This window comes from Saimiri boliviensis, chromosome 5, assembly GCF_048565385.1.
Source record: "Saimiri boliviensis isolate mSaiBol1 chromosome 5, mSaiBol1.pri, whole genome shotgun sequence".
Lineage (NCBI taxonomy): Eukaryota > Metazoa > Chordata > Mammalia > Primates > Cebidae > Saimiri > Saimiri boliviensis.
In genome coordinates, this window is record NC_133453.1 from 122,871,129 (window position 1) to 122,891,238 (window position 20,110).

Genomic DNA, 20,110 nt, shown 5'->3' on the forward strand with positions numbered 1-20,110 from the left:
AACAGACCCCAAGATTCTTAAAGACAGAATGCTTCTTTCTCTTTGCTCATCAATTTTGAAAATAAAAAGTTGGTTTCTTCGAATTCTCTAAAGGTTTTCTTGGGGTTGTTTTGTACTATTATAAGTGAAAGGATTTAAACAAAGCTGACATGTTTTAATACACTGCAGTTAGTATTCTTATTGATGCATGAATTGAGCTATTTTTGATTAGTGGAAGGCTTTTCATACTGGATCCTGGACATTTTAACAACAATCTCAGATTGCTATGACAATAGCAACAATACCTCTAAAAATATAACTACCAGAAATGATATTTTGTGGGTTTCTTTTTGTCATGAATATAGATTCCATTATAAATGTACAAGCATCTGTTTTCAAGGTTCACTCTGTAGATTTGCCATCAACTACAAGTGCAGTTAGATGTATTGGTTTTGCTTTCAATATGGGGAAATTTAAAAATTAGATATTATGTTATAATTTTATTAAACGTATATGTATATACAAAGTCAAATCCTCAAAACAAGGTTTATTGAGAGAAATCTAGCTTCTATTCTTGTCCACCTCCTCTCTTCTCTATTTAAAGTTAACAACTTCTTAAGTCTTACATTATCCTTCCAAATACATCTCTTTCCATATGTTTGTTTACATGTATGTGGATATAGACACATTTACAAATTACACTTATGCTAAGGTAAACTGAAGTGTGTGTGTGTGTGTCTCTGAGTGTGTAAACACTATATACATACGTATATACACACAGTCTATAATGTTTACACTATATATATACACTATGTGTGTGGATATATGTGTGTGTGTGTGTGTATATATATATATAGTGTTCACACACACACACACCCTTCTCAACCTGGTATAGAGATTCATAATTTTGTTTTTCTGGTAATTGATGATTTTGTTTTATATGAAAACATATTGAAATATTGAAAATGAGGGACTCTAGATAAATATTTTTTGTAAAGTTACTACTTTACCGTGAAAGGGATGTTGAACTCTCTAAATGACCATATTTACATCTAGCACTCACTTCAAATTTAACTGAAGATAAATTTCCCCAGTTGTTTAGGGTTCATAATCAAGTAATTCTGGGAAAGGACATATTGATATTTGAACTTAAATAGTATGAAGTTTTATAAGTTTTAGAGTGAATTAACTTGAAGATGTATGTCTAACAATTTTTTGTAACTTATGTAAAACAAGAAAAATTTGTCAGTCATGAAGCACATATCTCAAGCAATTAATAAATACACTGACATATTCTCAAAGACACTGTAAGAAAAAACTTTAGTAAAATGGTATATATCGAAAACTATATACTTTTTCCAAACATAAATATTGCATTGATGCAAACACAAAATTTTTGAGAAGCTTAACATATGTTAATTTTTGTAGTGTACAACAGGAAGAGAATCCATAAAGAACAGATAGACCTGACTTGAATCCTGATTCAGCCATTAGTGGCTATGTGACATTTTCAAATTGTTTAAGCTTTCTGGGCTTTATTTTCTTTATCAAATATGGATGCTAATAGTTTCTCACTGGACTATAAGCAATGAGATTATGTGTTTCAAGCATGCTGAAAAGCAACTGCTACAAGGCCAATACTCAATAATATTAGCTCACTTGTTCTTTTTTGGCAACATAAATAGAAGACATTATGAATAATGGCTAAGACCAAAGGTAGCTGAGTTCAAACACCAGCTACAATACATCCAAGCAATATGAAGTTGGGCAAGTTACTTAACTCATGGGAGCCTCAGTTTCCTCATCTGTACAGGAGAAATACTAAGAATGTCTTACATGGAGGACTGTTATAAGAATTAAATTACATGTAATATTACAGTTCGTCTATAAGGAAGGGATGTTTATTTGTTTCATTTCACTGTTAATTATGTTAACCCTGGTACCATAATAGTAATGGTACTTGGTAATTCTCCTTAAGTGTTAATAAAAAATAAATTAGGTAACTGTATGAATCTCACGTATCTCATGTTTAAAGGTCATTGTGGTACTTTCAAGTTGCTGCTTTTCATATCTAAGAGTTCTTCCTCATGCACCAAGACTTAGTCCTTTGCTACCCCAGATTTTATTAAATGATGAACTTTCTCACTGAAGGTCCCGGCCTTTCCTGAACTGGGTTTTGGGTGCACTGAGGCTGTAATGACAGCCTTACTATCCCACTATTCAATTCTTTACTCAAGAGAGACTGCTTAGAAAGTCGGGTCTGCAGAATCTCATAGTCATTCCAATCTTTTATAAAGACCTGTAGGATATTTCCTGATAACATATCATGTGCTTTGGTGATTGTTTTGAAAAGGCAATAGACTTGTAAGTGTTCTATGTGTCATGCATATTGGAAGTACACTAAATATATTACTACTTCACTGGGGACTCTCTTGACAATAATGTGAATTGCTAAGGGAACAGAAATCAATTCTTAAAGTGTTTCTGACATCAAAGGTGACCGCTGGGCTTTGGGAAAAGAGTTCAAAGTAAGATTGACTTCGTGATTGAGATATTCATAAGACCCACACTGCAAAGGTAGGCCGGGCATTCTTCCACTGCCCAAGGTGCAAGGGAATGATGCAGGCAGATTCTAAGCTGAGTTTGCTGAGATAAGGGCCTTCAAGGAACTGAGCTCTAGCAAAATGCATTGTGAGTACCCATGTCATCAGGTCTGTCTTTGTATTCTGTTCTCTGAACCAAAAAAGGTCCTTCCTTCAGTTCTCTATTAAATCCTCCTCACCTGCACATGCTTCAATACTCATCTCAAATGAATCCATTTCTGGCTGAGCCTGGCTGGCAGATTTTTTCATCTATCATTTTTTTTCTCCCTGTCTTATAGCAAATATTTGATTCTAACCTTTGTGATTTTCACATGTAACTTTTTTTTTACCCTAGGGTCCTTGGAGACAGGGGATATGATTTAGTTATTTTTGTGTGTCCACACCTTGCTTAGCATAGAGCCAAACCAATTTTGTTCTAATTATCACACTTTAGGTTTAGTAGTATCTGCAAAAAATTTATTCTTTATACAATAATATGATCTAAATGGAAATTTTATCTTAAAATTCAATATAAATTTGAAAAAATTTTAAAAGCTCAACATGATGTACGAGGTTGGCCAAATACCACAGTAAGTGTTATTAAATGGTAAGTGTTATTAAATGGTAGATTCAAACAGCAGCATGGTCCATCTGAAATAATACTTCATTTCTTTACTTCACCGTTTATTGTGCACCTACTATGTGTCAGGCTAAAATCATAAGCAGCTTACGTTATACAAAGGTAAGACATAATATTAAGGTGCAAAATACTAGCAAGAAAAAAATACACATGATGAAAATCTATAATTAAGTGAGCAAAATAGAATATTATAAAAGGCATCAGGGAGATGGTGAATTCAGAGCTGGATTTTGTTGGCTAAACACACATTGTCCAAGTAAACAGCAAAAGGGAAGTTGGGGCCATCTCAGCCAAATTCAATGGCTACACAGTCCATGTCATAAATGCAATTGTAATTTGATGGAGGTCTATGTATTTGGAAACACTGACTCAATCATCAGCCTAAGTGGTTTGACAATGCAATGGTAAAATATACTAAGCAAGGAGAGACCATAAAAGAGGCACTAAAAACATAAATATTCAATCTTCCTTACAAACTTTGCAGTGGAAAAATGGTGGTCACCCAATTTGGGTGTTTTATTTTTTTCTTTTTCTTTCTAAGACACAGTCTCTCTCTGTAACCCAGGCTGGAGTGTAATGGTGCAATCTCAGTTCACTGCAACCTCCACCTCCTGGTTTCAAGCGATTCTTCTCCTGCCTCAGTCTCCTGAGTAGCTGACGTTACAGGCGGCTGCCACCATGCCCAGCTAATTTTTGTAGTTTTTAGTAGAGATGGGGTTTCACCATGTTGGTCAGGCTAGTCTTGAACTCCTGACCTCAGGTGATCCACTGCCTTGACCTCCCAATGCGCTGGGATTACAGGTGTGAGCCACCATGTCTGGCCCAGTTTTCCTTTTAATTTAACATAATTTTATTTATCCCTCTGCCCCAAGATTCACTTAGGTGCAGTCTCAGCAGAGTGAAAATAATTAAATTTAAGAAATACTGAAAAAAAAAAAGAAAAAAGAAATACTGTCCATGGCAGAGCATGTGTATCTATGAGTAAGGCTGAATTCCACATGAAATACAGTTGCATAGATCAATGGGGTAAATACAGTTTACAATAATCTATTATGTGTTTTGAAATGGCTAGAAGAGAATAATTTGAATGTTTCTAGCAAAAGATATTTAAGAGGGTGGAAATCCCAATACCACTGCTTTCATATCTACAAATTATATGAATGCATTAAAATAACACTTGCACTCCAAAATTATGTACATCTATTATCTATTGATAAATTTTTAAAAACTTTACTTTCCATTAAAGATTATAAACTACAAAGCAAATAAATGAAGGAGCAGAAAGAGTGTGTGACCAGAAATCAGAAGCCCCGGGTTCTGGGTTGAGGTCCCCATAGCCATGTGATCATAAGCAAGTTACTTCATTTTTTAAGCTTCTGTATTATATTTATTATTATTAATATATATGGTTCAACATCATATAATATAAGCTCTCCCTGTCATATGTAATGTTATAATGAGAAATGAATGAAATAATGTAGAGAATGACATTGGAAATGAAAAGTACAACCATTTCTGTAACCATGGGGTGATCAATATTAATTTAAATGCTTATTATTAAAAAATAACTGCTTTAAGTGGTTATAGAAATTAAATAAAGAAAAAGAAATGTATATTTCTGTCTTCCGAAAACGCATGTTGTCAATTGTTACTGCTGTAAATGACAGGTGAAAACCTCTGGTCAGAAGAAATGTGCAAAGAATTCTGAAACACAGTTTACTGAAAAATACAATACATTTATTTTGTCGGAAACCCATAGCTTCAGCATAGCTAATTCCCTGCTTTATTCTCAAGAAACATTCTTAAAAGCTTGAGGCTGTTTGTTAGCAACAGATGTAGACATTTATAAACAAGAACTATCTTAAGAGAATTATTTCTCACGAATTAAATAAAGGATCCCAAAAAATGATTCCAGCTGTTTACAGTTTGCGCTTAGACTTATACTCTGCGGGAATGCCGTTCATTAAATGCACTGCCTATGGACCAAAAAGGTAATCTGAACAACAATCTATACTACTGAGACTGCTTCCTCTGCCTCTGCCCCATATGTAAACTTTAGAGATTGGTATAAATGTTATCTGAGAGTAATAAAACACTCTCTGAAAGTAAACTTTAGCCTATGAGAAGTAAACTTTCAATGCACCAAATTCCATTTAGTGCCCTGCAGAAAGAATTCTGCAAAGAGTATTCTAAAACAGGCAACTCATCTTTTATAGGTGAACACTCCATCACAGAAGCCCAGAGATGAGAAATCAGGTCTTCATCCTCCCAGGCCATGACGGTTTATAACTCTAAGAATGATGACTATTATCAAAATTTTCAAGATCCCCAGAAATGGCCATTCTACTACCTCCCTTGGAAGCAAATTTCTGTCATAAACACACTATCTGTAATATTCTTCTATATGCTTAACCGAAGTCTAGTAGAACTCTGGCTGCATCGTTCTACTTTAGTGAAGATATTCATTCATTCATTCTTCAATCAACAAATATTTATTGAATGTTTATGATGGCAAAGGTTATTGGTAGTAGTATAGAGAAGAACAGGAGTACAAACAATATCTGTCTCTTGGATAGGCAGCAACCTTTAACTCTTTATTTAGATCATTATTAGGAGCAATGTATGAAAACGGCTGCCTGTTTGCAGAAAATACCAATGCCAGAAGAACATGTTGCCCAGTCCCAAGTACAGTAATCAACAAAATTTAGACTGTGAGAAACTCTACAGTTCAAATATTCTAGGTCTTTAACATAAAATATGAAGGAAAAGGAAGGGATGGATGGTAACCTGCAGGCTCAAAGAAACTTAAAAGATATATCCAGTTTTTTTTTTGTTGTTGTTTTTTTGTTTTTTTTTTTTTTTTTTTTTTTGAGACAGAGTTTCGCACTTGTTACCCAGGCTGGAGTGCAATGGCTCGATCTCGGCTCACTGCAACCTCCGCCTCATGTGCAAGACTAAACTGAAGTGTCTGGGGATGCACATTAAATGATGAAATTATTAAAAACACAGGGAGGTTATTGCTATAAAGTCAGAATAATAGCTTATTGAAAAAAGATGAAGGTTGAGGCTGAGAAGAGGCACCTGCATGGGATTCTGGGTGGCTAACAGAGTCTCCTTTCTTGACCTAGCACTGGTTACAAAGCCATTCACATTAGAATTATTCCTTAAGCTAGGCATTTATTTTGTGTGGCTTCCTGTGCCTATGGTTTATTTTTTAAAAAGCATGTATGGATGTGAAACAACTAGAACTCCTATACATTGCTACATTGCTAGTAGAAATGCAACAAGGCAGAGATACTTTGGAAAACAGTTTGGCAGTTTCTTATGAAATTAACAAATGCTTATTATATTGCTCCATGGTCCCACTCCAGTTATTTGCCCAAGAGGTAAACACTCTAAGACCTGGACATAAATGTTGATAGCAGCTTTAATCACACTCACTCAAAATGGGAGGGAATCCAAATGTCTATCAACAGGTGAATAAATAAATAGTATATCTACATAACAGAATATTATTCATGAATAAAATGAACTACTGATTTATGCAAAAACATGGACACATCTCAAAAGAATCAAAGTAAAAGAATCCAGACACAAAAAGTTCAATACTTTGTGTCTTCATCATTTATAAGCCTTAGTGGAAAAGGCAAAACTACAGGGAGAGAAGTAAGATTAACAGTTACCAGGGGCTTGGGAGGGAAATGAGAATAAAGAAGGAAGGAGAGAACTTGTCCAGGACACGGAAATATTCTGTATTTTAATTGTGGTGGTGGTCACATGAGAGTCGATGCTTGTCAAAACTTATCAAAACTATAAACCTAAGAAATGTGAATTTTCTATAAACCTCACCGAAAGAAAAACATTATTGAAAGTAGAAATAAATGCTGTTTTCAGTTTTAAAACATTATGTTGTATATCACACACACACACACACACACACACACACACACATTTTCTTAAAGGAAAAAGTGTGTTGGGGTAGGGACAGTAACACATTAGAAGTTGTAATACATTAGAAGTTGTGTTATTAAAACATATTTAGATGAGAGGCTAAATCATTGGTATTTTTATGGATGGCGATTTCTTCAGAGAAATTGTTAAAAAGTGGAAACAGTTCTGGTTGTCATAAAGTTCTCTCTGTTCAGGCTTTTTACCAAACCTAAATAAGTCCTAGAGTGGACAACATTAGACCCAAGGGCAATAATGGTTATGTTCACTGCAGTGTATCTTAACTTCCCTTTGCCAGTCAAGTTCCTCAATATTTAATTTTGGCTGTCCTCGACAGAAATTTTTCATCTAGGCTTGGCAGTTTTCTAATCTCAACTTCTCCAGAGTCAAGGAACCAAAATAGACGTGGCCAAAACCCAGTCCCACAAAGCCTCCCTGTGATTACCGCATGGATAATAAGACAGTCCCCTCCAAGACCTCGGCATAAAACTCATTGTTAGCAACTTCAAGAAGGCCTGGTTACAACTGTAAAATTATTACTTCCCTCAATAAATAAGTGCATTTCATTTCTAATGCAGGGCCTTTTAAAAAGCATAAAAAGCATTATAATACTATAATGCAATTGAATTTCCTCATTTTACAGATGAGCAAATTGAGACTCAGAAGGGTCAAATTACTTAAACGAGATATTAAGCTCCTTAGAGATACACTGACACCAGGTCCTAGACAACCCATTAAATAGGATAGTGCTCTTTGAAATGAAATTGGAACTATACTCTGTGTTAATACTGTTTTCTCTACCAGGGATGAATAATGGGCAACACAACTTTCATGTTATCTACTCAAAAACATATAGCTCTTTAAAGAAATTAAAAAGAAGCATGTGACCATCTCATCACTTACTAGGCAGAAAGAGAAATACAGAAGAATAAATGAATGTTAAGCTCTCAGTAAGTTAGCATTTTCCCAGAGATCCGAAAACAGCTTTTCTTCCTAGTTCCCTAAGTGATTGGTTTTGGCTTTTCCTTGCTTTGCTTAAGGGAGAGCTTACATGCTAGATCACTAAGATATAAACTTCTGATATCAAAATATGATCTATATTATGTTATCCAGGCATTTTAAAAGATGCCATTTAAGGTTTTTTCTTCCATCTGCTGTAATTTGAAGAAAATTTATCCTTGAACCAATGTTGTTTTGCCATCTCCAACTTCTGGTAGATTTACACAGAGCAGCAGATGAGAGGCCCCAGTTTTCATGAAAAGTCTCAGGCAGAAATATTGCTGATGACGTGGAAATAGCAATTCCAAATCAATAGAAAATTGCCCTCTGTATTCATCAGGAGGAAGAAGGCACTCAGGAGAGCTGGCCTCTGAGACAGGCTGAAGTTGACCAACAGTCAGAGATGGGAACGAGTGCAGAAAGGAGGAGAAGAGCTCTGTGCTGATGCTTGTCCAAAGGTCAATTGACAGCTTTTCTCATCTTGTTACATTTTACTCCCTCTAAAGATGCAGAGAAAATGTTCTTTTAATGTACCAGACAGATACAGAGGCAGAAGGGAGTACGTGGGTAGAACATTTAAGGGCATATTATCCTCTTCAACACACACTTCTATGCCAGGTGCCTACGGCTTCCAAATGGGTAGCAGAAAATGAACCCTAGGATTCCATAAAGTCTCTGAGAGCCGATAATGTGAACAGCAACCCATGAACGAGTTAAGGGGTAAAGCAGTCTCCATTTATGACTCCTTGAAGTTCAGCATACAGCAGACTGCACTTAAGCGCAGCAATCAGCTGTGATAGGAGAATCCCCATTACAGTAAGCAAAGAAATAGCTTCAAGGCAGCGGATGACGGTGCCAGGGGAGAAGGTCAGAACAGGCGCACAGAAATCCTGAAGGCAGGGAGTGAAAGCTTGAGCTCCATTTGGATGATTTTTAACTATCCTGATCAAATATGAAGGGCAAACCTTAATCATTCCCCTTATTTAGATGTACAATGACTGGTGTAAACACACATGGAACATTTCAAGGCTGAAGAGACCTGAAATCAAGTATCTTGATTCCTGATACTTGGGTTTTAATATGGTTTGCTAAGAACCTTTACAATATATGTCTGCCAGGTGCTAAATCTGCCAGATCAATTTTAATTTAAATCTTCAAACACACTGAAGCACGGAACTGTGGCATAATACAAATGTGTATTATTATTGCTGTCATTATGCAATCTTTAATTTCATCTGACTATTTATGCTTCAGCATAATAAACCATTAACCAGCATGAAGTCTGGCTGTTCTGAATCTGGACAGAAGACCTCTTTATTTACAGCTAGGCTATAAATATGTTGTTTTGTTCATATGTGTACATGAGACTTACCTGAATTCTACTTATTTTGAGGATGCATACAGTGTTATTAGGCACACAATAAAAGTGTTTGTTGCCTGATGAAAACAGCAGCTTTCATTAATAATCTACAAATTGGGCTTGGCATGATGGCTCACCAGCACTTTGGGAGACTGAAGCATGAGGATCACTCAAGCCCAGGAGTTCGAGACCAGCCTGGGCAACATGGTAAAACTCCGTCTACCACAAATACAAAAATTAGCTAGGCATGGTGACACGCACCTATAGTCCCAGCTACTTGGGAGGCTGAGGTGGAAAGATGGTTTGAGCCCAGGAGGTGTAGGCTGCAGTAAACCAAGATTGCATCACTGCACTCCAGCCTGGGCAACCTGAGCCAGACTGTCTCAATCATCATCATTATCATCATCATCATCATCATCTACAAACTGATTAGATTATTTGCAAAGGGACAAACTCAGATAACTGCAAATCATGCATGGTATGCACAACTACATATGCCAAATCAGTACTCAGCAGAGTTGCTTATCTCCTCACTTTATCACCTAAGTAATCCCATTACTCTTTTTTTTTTTTTTTTTTTTTTTTTTTTTTTTTTTGAGACAGTCTCATTCCATCACCAGGCACCAGGCTGGAGTGCAGTGGCACGACCTCAGCTCACTGCAACCCCCACCTCCTGGGTTCGAGCAGTTCTCCTGCCTCAGCCTCCCAAGTAGTTGGGGCTACAGGTATGCGCCACCACACCCAGCTAGTTTTTTTGTATTTTTAGTAGAGACAGGGTTTCACCATGTTGGCCAGGGTGATCTCGATCTCTTGACCTCGTGATCCACCGGCTTTGGCCTCCCAAAGTGTTGAGATTGCAGGTGTGAGCCACTGCACCCAGACTTTTTTTTTTTCCTTTGGTAAATCACTGTTATTTCAACTCAGTGTACCCCACCTTGCTTGGAGACAATATTCCTGAAAGTGCTCCTCTGGTTGAATCTAACTGACACAAAAACACTTCATTACCTCAACGTGGATAATAAATCCAGGGGTCCAAACATTGATTATCTTTACATACAAGAGAAGACAGTTCCATAGTCTCATCTACAGCATTCACCTTGGCTGGCTGGACAATCACAATTCAAACAAACAGAGGAGTGGGGAGAATTTGGAATTTTAGGTAGTTACAAAGCTAATCCCTCATAAAATATGCCCAGCCACAAAGACAATGGGTTAAACTATTATTATCACATCTAAAAAGCACGTTTGATTTATATCACTAAATAATTAGATAAAGCAGCAGCTCTAAGATACCACCTCTTACCTCTACCACCTTATTGAAGTGCTCTCTCAACTGTGAAGAAGGCTTAATTTGCAAGTACCTTATTTTTCTCCATATTTACATTAAAGAATTTAAATGGCCTGAACCAAGTTTGTTACGCCTGTCTGAATCACCCTAAATGCAGGCAATTTCTGATTTATGAGCTTAGAGCTGAGTAGGTAACCTCTGGCGGCATATCTAATTTTTTTTTTTTATTGCCTAAACTTTGGACCATTTCTGATCATTATAGCCTAATCAGAGGTCAAGAGGGAAGAAAGAATTGTGGCAGAAGGTTTGGTGGTGATATAAAAAAGAACCACTCATTGAAGCATTTGTATAGATTTTTATCACCTAAGTGATCCCATTACTCATTAATAGAGACAATCACAAACGTTCAGTCTTGCCTGGTGCCTTCAAGCCGCCAGGCTCATCACACAGCTGAAACCCATAAATCTAAGCCTTGGACTACCTCTCCTGAATCACTCATCCTGACACCTGAACTCCACTTTCCAGGTGTACTTGACTTTCCAGCATCTAACTTTATCATCCACTCCTCCCTCCATTGCCTCACCTTGTTACTGAAGCACTGAGACTTGGCATCCCGTAACTAGTGTCTAGAGGCTTCCATGCCTACCATCAAACATACCAAGAAAACATGCCACCCAGCCCAGGCCAGGTCTCAGCATCTTATGTCTCTATCTCTCACATTAATTGTATCAGAAAGGCACCCGTATATATTTGAAGGTTCCCAGGAATCTGAAGTATAATGTTCGACTTGAGAACTTCAAGCACCAGAGTAGTTCTTATTTCGCTTATGATCTCTTAGGCCTGAACCCAGCATTCTTACTCCATATATTAGGAAATTGAAAAATGGCTTAAACTTTTCAGATATAAGTGACATAGTGAAAGTAGTAGCCCTTGCAAGAACGAATCCTAATTTGCACCATCTGGGGTCATGTCTACTGAATCCTTCAGTGTCTTCTATGAAGTGGTCTATGTGATACATTCTATTATGAATTTATTAACAGAGATAATGTTCCTCTCTCTGAGTAGTAGCCTTTGGCTATGAGATAATAACTACATATTACTTGTTCTGGTTTTTTTTTTTTTTTTTCCTTTTGATCTTGTCTGCCAGGAATCTTGGAGCTAAATTAAAGGCTCATACTCAAAAAACTTGTTGGGCTATGTGAAGGTATGAAGATGGTAACTTGTCACATTCTCCTTTCATGACCTTTATTTTCTGTTTTTATTTTATCAGCCTCATTGTAAATCTACCTTTTATTGTAAACCACACATTCTAATCACCACATTCTTTGAGAATGTGGTTATTATTATTAGCTTATTTATTTATTTGAGACAGAGTTTCACTCTCGTTGCCAGGCTGGAGTGCAATGGCGCGATTTTGGCTCACTGCAACCTCTGCCTCCTGGGTTCAAGTGATTCTCCTGCTTCAGTCTCCTGCGTAGCTGGGATTACAGGCATACATCACCATGCCTGGCTGTTTTTTTTTTTTTTTTAGAGTAGAGATGAGGTTTCTCCATGTTGGTCAGGCTGGTCTCAAAATCCTGACCTCTGGTGATCCACCCACCTTAGCCTCCCAAACTACTGGGGTTACAGGCGTGAGCCACCACACCTGGCCTAGCTTAATTTTCGAAAGCAACCTCAGCCTGTGAACAATGTACAAAAGTAATTCCACATCCCAGATATCATTATGCACAAAATGAACTCATCAACCCAAGAGAAAAAAGAAAATTACGAATACAAATGTTTCTAATTCAATAGAATAATTCATATTATGTAAATTATTACTTAGATGACCGTATTGGATGCTAACCCTGTCCAAGGAGGATGCCATATAGGCTTATTCTATAATACTGAGAATTTTTCAAAGATTTAAATTAATAAGATTAAACATAGCTAGAAATATCTTAAAAACCAAAGTTTAAACTGTAAAAGGCCATCAGAAATGAATGGTTCAGTGCATCTACTCAAATTGTTGTTTAATTATCTGCTACATACACGTTTCCCATCTTTTGCTGATTTACATTAGTTCTCTGGCTGTAACTGGACTTAAACTTTTCAGTTTCAATGACGTTTTACACAAGAAAACTGATTATGATAGGAAAAAAAGCCCTCACAAAAGAAGTATGCAAAACCCACCGCTATTTATTGTATACATAATAATCGTCTCTTTCAGCCTAGGATGCCATCTTCTCTTGTGTAACTTAAATCTGTATGGAATTGGCATCTGATTTACAGATGACCTGGCATCATATGAATATAATTTACTATGCCATGTGACTCCTGCCACCTAAATCAATAGCTTGAATATAGAAAACGTCTCAATTAGACAGTACAAGGAGAGCAATATCTGCCTCCTCCTTTCCCATGCCATTTAAGCAACCAATATTACAAAGCAGTGCTTGTTTTAAAGTCACTTTGGAGGGGTGGATCTATTATTTCAAGTTAGTTGGGCGACACAAAGGCAGAGTTGCCATCAAACCGAATGGAAAATCGAGCATAAGGTGATACATATAATAGCCTGTAAGGGGTGGGACATGCATTTATTAAAGTATTGATTGGTACATTTCTACAGCACCTGTGTATTATCATGGGCTTGAGGAGTTCAACAGAGTGTTAAATTATAATGCTGACCACACAGGAGTCATCCATCCTTCCCCTTCAACTTTGGTGTAGGGGTTTGCAGAGGAAACAAGGGTTTGTGGAGGAAACAGGGTTTGTTTCCTCCGCAAACCCCTACACCAAAGTTGAAGCACAAGCACATGCAACACATCCAAAAATTAAGCTGTCATTATAAAAACTTCATAATGGGAAAGCTATATTATCTATCACCAGTCATTATGTTCTCCAAATCCCAGTAAAAACTTAAGGACAAGACCCACACAGTTTGCTTATGAGGATTTTAGGGCAACTTCTCAAACATAGATACTGCCTGGGATAATCTCAGGAGAGAAAAGTGAGACTCATTATTTTCCTGATTTTATAAATGGTGAAATATAGAAATGAATGCAGACTATCCTTCACAAGGTGCCTGTATCTGGTCCCAGGGCTGTAAATGCACAAGTTTCTGGGGGGTTCCTCCCACGGAACTGAAATGATTTTAACATAATAGTTTGAACCATCATGTGCCCTCATATTAAGTATAATTGGAAACTGAAAGATTCCGACTGCCAGAAGTAAATCTAGGAGCTTCTTTTTCAGAATCCTCCTTTCAAATTCTAGTGATCTCTTTGTTTGTTTCTTTGTTTAAATGAGATCTCACTTTGTCACTCAGGCTGGAGTAGTACAGTGGTGCAGTCTTGGCTCACTGCAAACTCCACTTCCCAGGTTCAAGTGATTCTTCCATCTCAGCCTCCTGAGTAGCTGAGATTACAGGTGCCCACCAGCCCGCCTAGCTAATTTTCATATTTTTAAAAGAGATGGGGCTTCACCATGTTGGCCAGGCTGGTTTCGAACTCTTGACCTCAAGTGATCCCCTCCACCTCAGCCTTCCAAAGTCCTTGAATTACAGGTGTGAGCCACTGAGCTCGGCCAAATTCTAGTGACATCTTTTAATGACAGGAACTCTGTTTTTTTGTTTTGTTTTGTTTTGTTTTGTTTTGTTTTGTTTTACTACCACTCCTTAGTGTTTCCTCTAAGCAATAAGGAAGAGCTTATTGAATCACTGGATTCACACTCTCTTTGTCTTAAAGTAGGATTATGAGGACCAGTGAACTCTCACCTTCTGGGCTGGCCTTCTAAAGGACATGCCTAATGACCACAAAGCCATGACAATTTTCTTAAAGACCCTTGGGGAAGCCATCAGGGAAGAAAAGACAACCAGTTTCAATAAAGATCATGTCAGGTGCAAATGGAAAGTTTCAGAAAATTGGTCTGGATGTGACAGGATGGTTTGGTCAGAACAGACATTCTAAACAGTTGGTAAATTAACTCATCAAACACAACAGAAGCTCACACAATGGACATTCAATCCAAGGTGTTGTTGGGAGAGAGACAGAGAGAGATACACCTCAGGAAGCAATCTGCTCAGTTACGAACAATACCTGGAAAACTGTTGCTGCAAGCCACGCATCTGAATTCTGTTGCGCTCAGACTCCAGGGTCACCTCCTGCAACCGCTTCTCGCTCTGAAGACGTAAGTGTCTCTCCTCTTCCAGTTCATGTATCAGCTTCTCATGCTATAAAAAGGTACAAAGGGAATGACTTTTGAAAAGGTGTTTATGACAAAAATATAAAATGGTTGGTTACTAGGTGATAACTTGAGCTTTATATAGATGAATTTCATCCTTCTGACACCCCCATGAAATAGGTGCTATTCTTAATCTCTTGTTATAGACAAAGAAACCAAAGATCAGAGATACCTAAGTAATTTGTGCAAGGTCACATAAACCAGAAGGTAATAGATTTTGAGTCTCAGCTAACTTAATTCTAATACTTGAATAATTTCCACTAACCTAGAGGGCATCCTGTGAAGAACTATGACCCCAAAATACTATCAAATGCACAGTAAGTCAGATAATAATTCGTTAGATTACTACCTGTTCAGAATTATTTCATCTCTTCCATCTCTGGTACATCCTTGAAAGAGAACATTACTGTTTTTACAGAAGGACCAAAAATCTTGTGAATTAGACCATGAAGCTGATGAGAGTGAGGCTCAAGAATCAGTTTGCATTTTGTCAAGTTAGGTCTTCAGAGATAAAACTAGCCCAAGCCACCCACTGTTTCTATACTCCTAGATAACTACCTCATCTCACGAACGGGCATCAGGGATTGAAAGAGGAACTGGATGACACAGAATGGATGGCTCAGCACAAACTCATTCCTGGAACTGGTAAAAAGCACACAGCTCAGATCCTCCTGATAGCACTGAGTCAGCGACGCTAATGTCTTTTTTGTTTTGTTTTTGTTTTGTTGTTGTTTTTGCCCTTCAAAAAAGCATGCTGTGCTGTTATTTTTACTGCTGTTACTAAACTGAACACTTTGTACACAGGATATATACTCTATGATGAAAACCATAGATGCAATGTCTGATCGTGAGGGACATACATGCTTAAAAGGAGAGAAGAGAAACAGAGACCTGTTTTGAAATAAACCAAACACTATGACTGTGTACCATGCGCTACTCACGATTAAATATGATTCATCGTGCGGGGCATTGTCACAGGAAGTGATAGCAAAGACAGTTTTTCTCCAGCTCTAACTCATGAGAAAAAAGGCATTCTGAGGACCATGGAAGAAACATTAGACTAGAATCTAGACATGAATCCCGATCCTCTAAAAGTGCTTACACGCCCCCCTGCCTCTGCATCTTTGTTCCTGAGTAAAAAGCTCCCTAGGTCAATCCATTGAAAACCTAAGGTTCCTTCCAGGCTCAGCTTTAAGCCATGCCCCCCATCACTTCATTTCCTCCTTTCCCTGAATTCCAACAGCACCTACCATCTTTACCACCCTCTCGGTTTTCACTTTTGCTTTCTACTATTATTTTTCATGTGAATTTATCGTAATTCTCTATCTAAATACTTGTTCCAGATTAGAACCATGCCTTATATGAAGATACAGTTTACATTTTTAGCACATTACCTAATATGTGGTAGTCCTGGAAATATATTTGCTTATTGATTCTGAAGCTGGCCTTTTGCTAAGTAAGGCCTGACTTTCTGATGGTCTACTTTTAACCCCGCAATCAGTTACTTTTACTGAAATTAGAAAAACTAAAATCAAAATTAAAATCAAATCCTTATCCTGTCACTTTGGAAAATGACATTTTAGAAGCTTTGGAAAGAAAGAAAAATGTGGTTGTGGAAAACAGATGGGTTAAAGTTAACTCTTTACAGAAATGGTCAAAATGGCAAATATATATTTTACTATAATAAATTCTTTACAGTCACATAGACAATTGATATTCCTCTTTGTATTGACTGATTAGACTAAAACAAACGTGGACAAGTCACCAGTAATACAGAATGTGGAAGACAGTGCTTCAATTCCAAAAACAAACAGGCCAAAAAAAAAAAAAAAAGTATGCTAAATAGTTCAAAAGCACATGCTATGAAGAATGTGACATTTTGCAGAGAAAACAGCATCCCTCCTCCCTTCAAAGGTACAGAATGCTATATAGATTCACTCAGCTCCATATTAAAGAGTCTCAAAAATATGATTATGAGATAACCTTTTCCACACAAATAATCTTTTCTCTTTAATATATGTATGCCTTTTCAAACATGAAAAAAAAGCATTTAAAAAAAAACCAAACCCTGGTAACTCAGAGAAAATTTAGGGAATTAAGACTATGAGGGCAAAAGCTGTTTACTAAAACATATTCCCTTCAAATGAGGTGTATTTCCATAAATTAATGAAAACTTGACAGTAATCCATACCTACTTTCTAAATAGGAAAAAGCTTTGTTCCCCAATTTGAAACTATGGCTAAAGATGGAAAAAATCCAGTATCGCTAGATTGGCTAGGTTTTTTTTTTTTTTTAGTAAATTTCTGTATTTGCTATATTCTGGATATAAATTGATCTGTCCCCAAAGTAATTTTAATTTGTCTCCCAAATGTTTGTTCTGGATCTTTGACAGCAGAAAGTGTGAGAGGCAATGAGGGATGGAGAACAGTTGGTGTTATTTATACAACACCACTAGGTACTGAAGAGCAGTAAGTAGAAGAAAATGCCATGGAAATCTGGGTCACAAATCTGACAGGACCATATGTCTAGAGCAACAGCTCTCTTTCCACAGAGCCACAAGCCTGGAATGGTTTTAAGACACCTGCCTAGGAGAACCTCATGATGGTTTCCAAAGCCCGTCAATTACCACCTTTCAATTCCTCCCATGTTCTTTGAACAAGATGTTCCATGTTCTTTACCTCTTCCCTTTCTCTTGGCTTCTCTTCCCAAAGCTCTCAAATCACTGCACCAGGATCACAAACAACATCTCAAAGGCTGAGTCTAAGCAGTGACATTAAACACATGTTCAACAACATTTGCCAGTCACAGGCTCTTTTTTCCCCTTTACAGAGGTGAGCTTTGTTATTAATAAAAAGGTAGGTTTGCCTATTTTTCTGAACAAAAGCTGTTAAGCGGGTTAACTTGCTACTCTGTGTTCTTAGTTAGCTGCTGTCTCTAACTCTGAAATGAGGAAACTCTGCAAAAAATATCTTCAATCTGGAGAATATTTTACATTTTACAAAATGTGTCCACCTTCATTACTGTATTCAGTCTCCAGAACAATTCAGCAATATTGGTTATTATCACCTGCATCTAAAGATAAGGGTAAGGGCCAAAAAGAGAGAAAGGGAGCTTTCTCTGGTTCTGTGGTTAGAAATAGCAGCTCTGGGGCTAGAACTGAGTTTTTCTGACCCTAAGTCTCCCACTTTTTCCCCCTACTACTGTCAGTTCTGCTGTAACATTTCTTTTAAAGGTGCTAATTTGTTCTAATGCAACTAATGATATGTTACAAAAAAATTTGAGCATGACACAATCTTAGGTTTGCTGATTGCCTGATTTCATTCATGAGAAAAATTAGGTGAACACAGAAAACTGCACTCAGCTGAACTGCATCAAAACAGACAAAACACAAGTATTTCAAATAGACCTCAGTCTACCATGTCATATGGTAATGCCATGTAATGCCATGTAATGTAAATGTAATGCTGTTTAATGCCATGTAATGCCATGTGAAGGTAGACCTCGGTCTACCATGTAATGTGGTAATGCCATGTAATGCCATGTAATGTGGCATTCCGAGCCACACCCATCCACATGTGGTGTTACAACTTTCCCTCCAATTTCAGACAGCATTCCTTCCACCGTTTCACAGTAACCTCTGAGCTGCATCCTATTTGATATCACCTTCCACAAGAAACTCTTTCAAGGTAAAGCACCATATTTATTAGGTATTAGGTTCCTACCTTTTTGTTTTTACTCTGTCATTGACAAAGTTTTGAGTATTATTCCCATAGTCCCGTTTCCCCCATAAGCCTTGTGGTTTCACTCTGTGGTTTTAAAGAGTGCAGTAATTTTTAGGGACACACATGTTATAGCAGAGTTGTCTGGACATCATGGTGGAGAAAAAGAAGTCCGAATCAAGAGTGGAATTCCAAAGTACATTTTCTATTTGGACACAAGCAAAGAGTTAAGTTCTAGACAAATAATCAAACATGTAAACAGAAAGAAAGGCATTTCTCCCTTAAGCCTGGTTCTACAGAATGAATCTCGTCTAGACCTCATAGCCTATACATAGCAACAGAGCTCAAACTTAACTGAATCATCCTCTGATGAAACCTCAAAGGCAGGAGATTCTTTTGTTTCCTTGGGTAATCTATGTTTCTGAACTTTTCTCCTGATAATTTTGTAAAACTTGCTTAAATTATTACAGTATCGAAAGTTCATTTCTACATGCTTGTTCTGAGAAAACAAAGAAAAATCTATATAGATTCTGATTATTCGCTAATTTAATAGAGAACTGGAAAAGAAGCTATGTACCACCAACATGGAGTCATTTACTTACTTGGCCCACAAATGTTTACTGAGTAGATACTATATGCCAAACACTGAACTAGAGATGGAAACCAGCAAAGAGTCAAATGGGCATGGTTCCTGGCTTCATTAGACTTACAGACTAACGGAGAGGGCCAGCAATAAACAAACATCACACAGATAAATACAGCAGTATAAACTGATTGTTAATTAAGAGTTTGCTGAAAGATCAACATGAGGGAAACTGATTTTGTTTGGTGGGTCAGGGGAAGGCTTCTCTGAGAAAGTAACATTTAAACTGAGACCTCTGTGATGACTAGGTGTTACCAGGTGAAGAGAAGGACCAGCACTCTAGGCAGAGGGAGAAGCAAGTGGGAAGTCCTTTGTCATGTGGGGAAGGAGGAAGAGAAGCCCAGTGTGGCTGGAAGCTGATGAGCCAGGGGACAGGGGTGGCATGGGATGCAGGTGGAAATGAAAAAGGGCTAGACCACATAGGACCATGAACATCACATGACAGATTTGGAACTATAGCCTGAGTAAAATGGTGACTGAGGGTTTAATCAACTGATGGTTATAATCTGATTAAGATCTGGCAGCCTCATATATAAAGCCAACAAATATATCACAAAATGCTCATCATCACTGGTCATTAGAGAAATGCAAATCAAAACTACATTGAGATACCACTCACGCCAGTCAGAATGGCGATCATTAAAAAACCAGGAGATAACAGATGCTGGAAAGGATGTGGAGAAACAGGAACACTTTTACACTGTTGGTGGGAGTGTAAATTAGTTCAACCA

The 20,110-nt window shown here is 37.4% G+C and overlaps 1 protein-coding gene across 15 annotated transcripts in view; it reads right to left on the reverse strand.

Annotated features, from left to right (window-relative positions):
- Positions 1-20,110, reverse strand: part of NCKAP5 (NCK associated protein 5) — a 986,396-nt gene that overhangs the window by 452,859 nt on the left and 513,427 nt on the right. For 14 of the 15 annotated variants that reach the window (XM_074399885.1, XM_074399884.1, XM_074399883.1 and 11 more), the window contains one exon: positions 14,873-15,006. In XM_074399885.1, the coding sequence (XP_074255986.1) occupies positions 14,873-15,006 (134 nt within the window). Of the gene's footprint in view, positions 1-14,872; positions 15,007-15,366; positions 19,928-20,110 lie in introns of those variants that run through there. The other variant, XM_074399896.1, reaches the window with a different exon arrangement.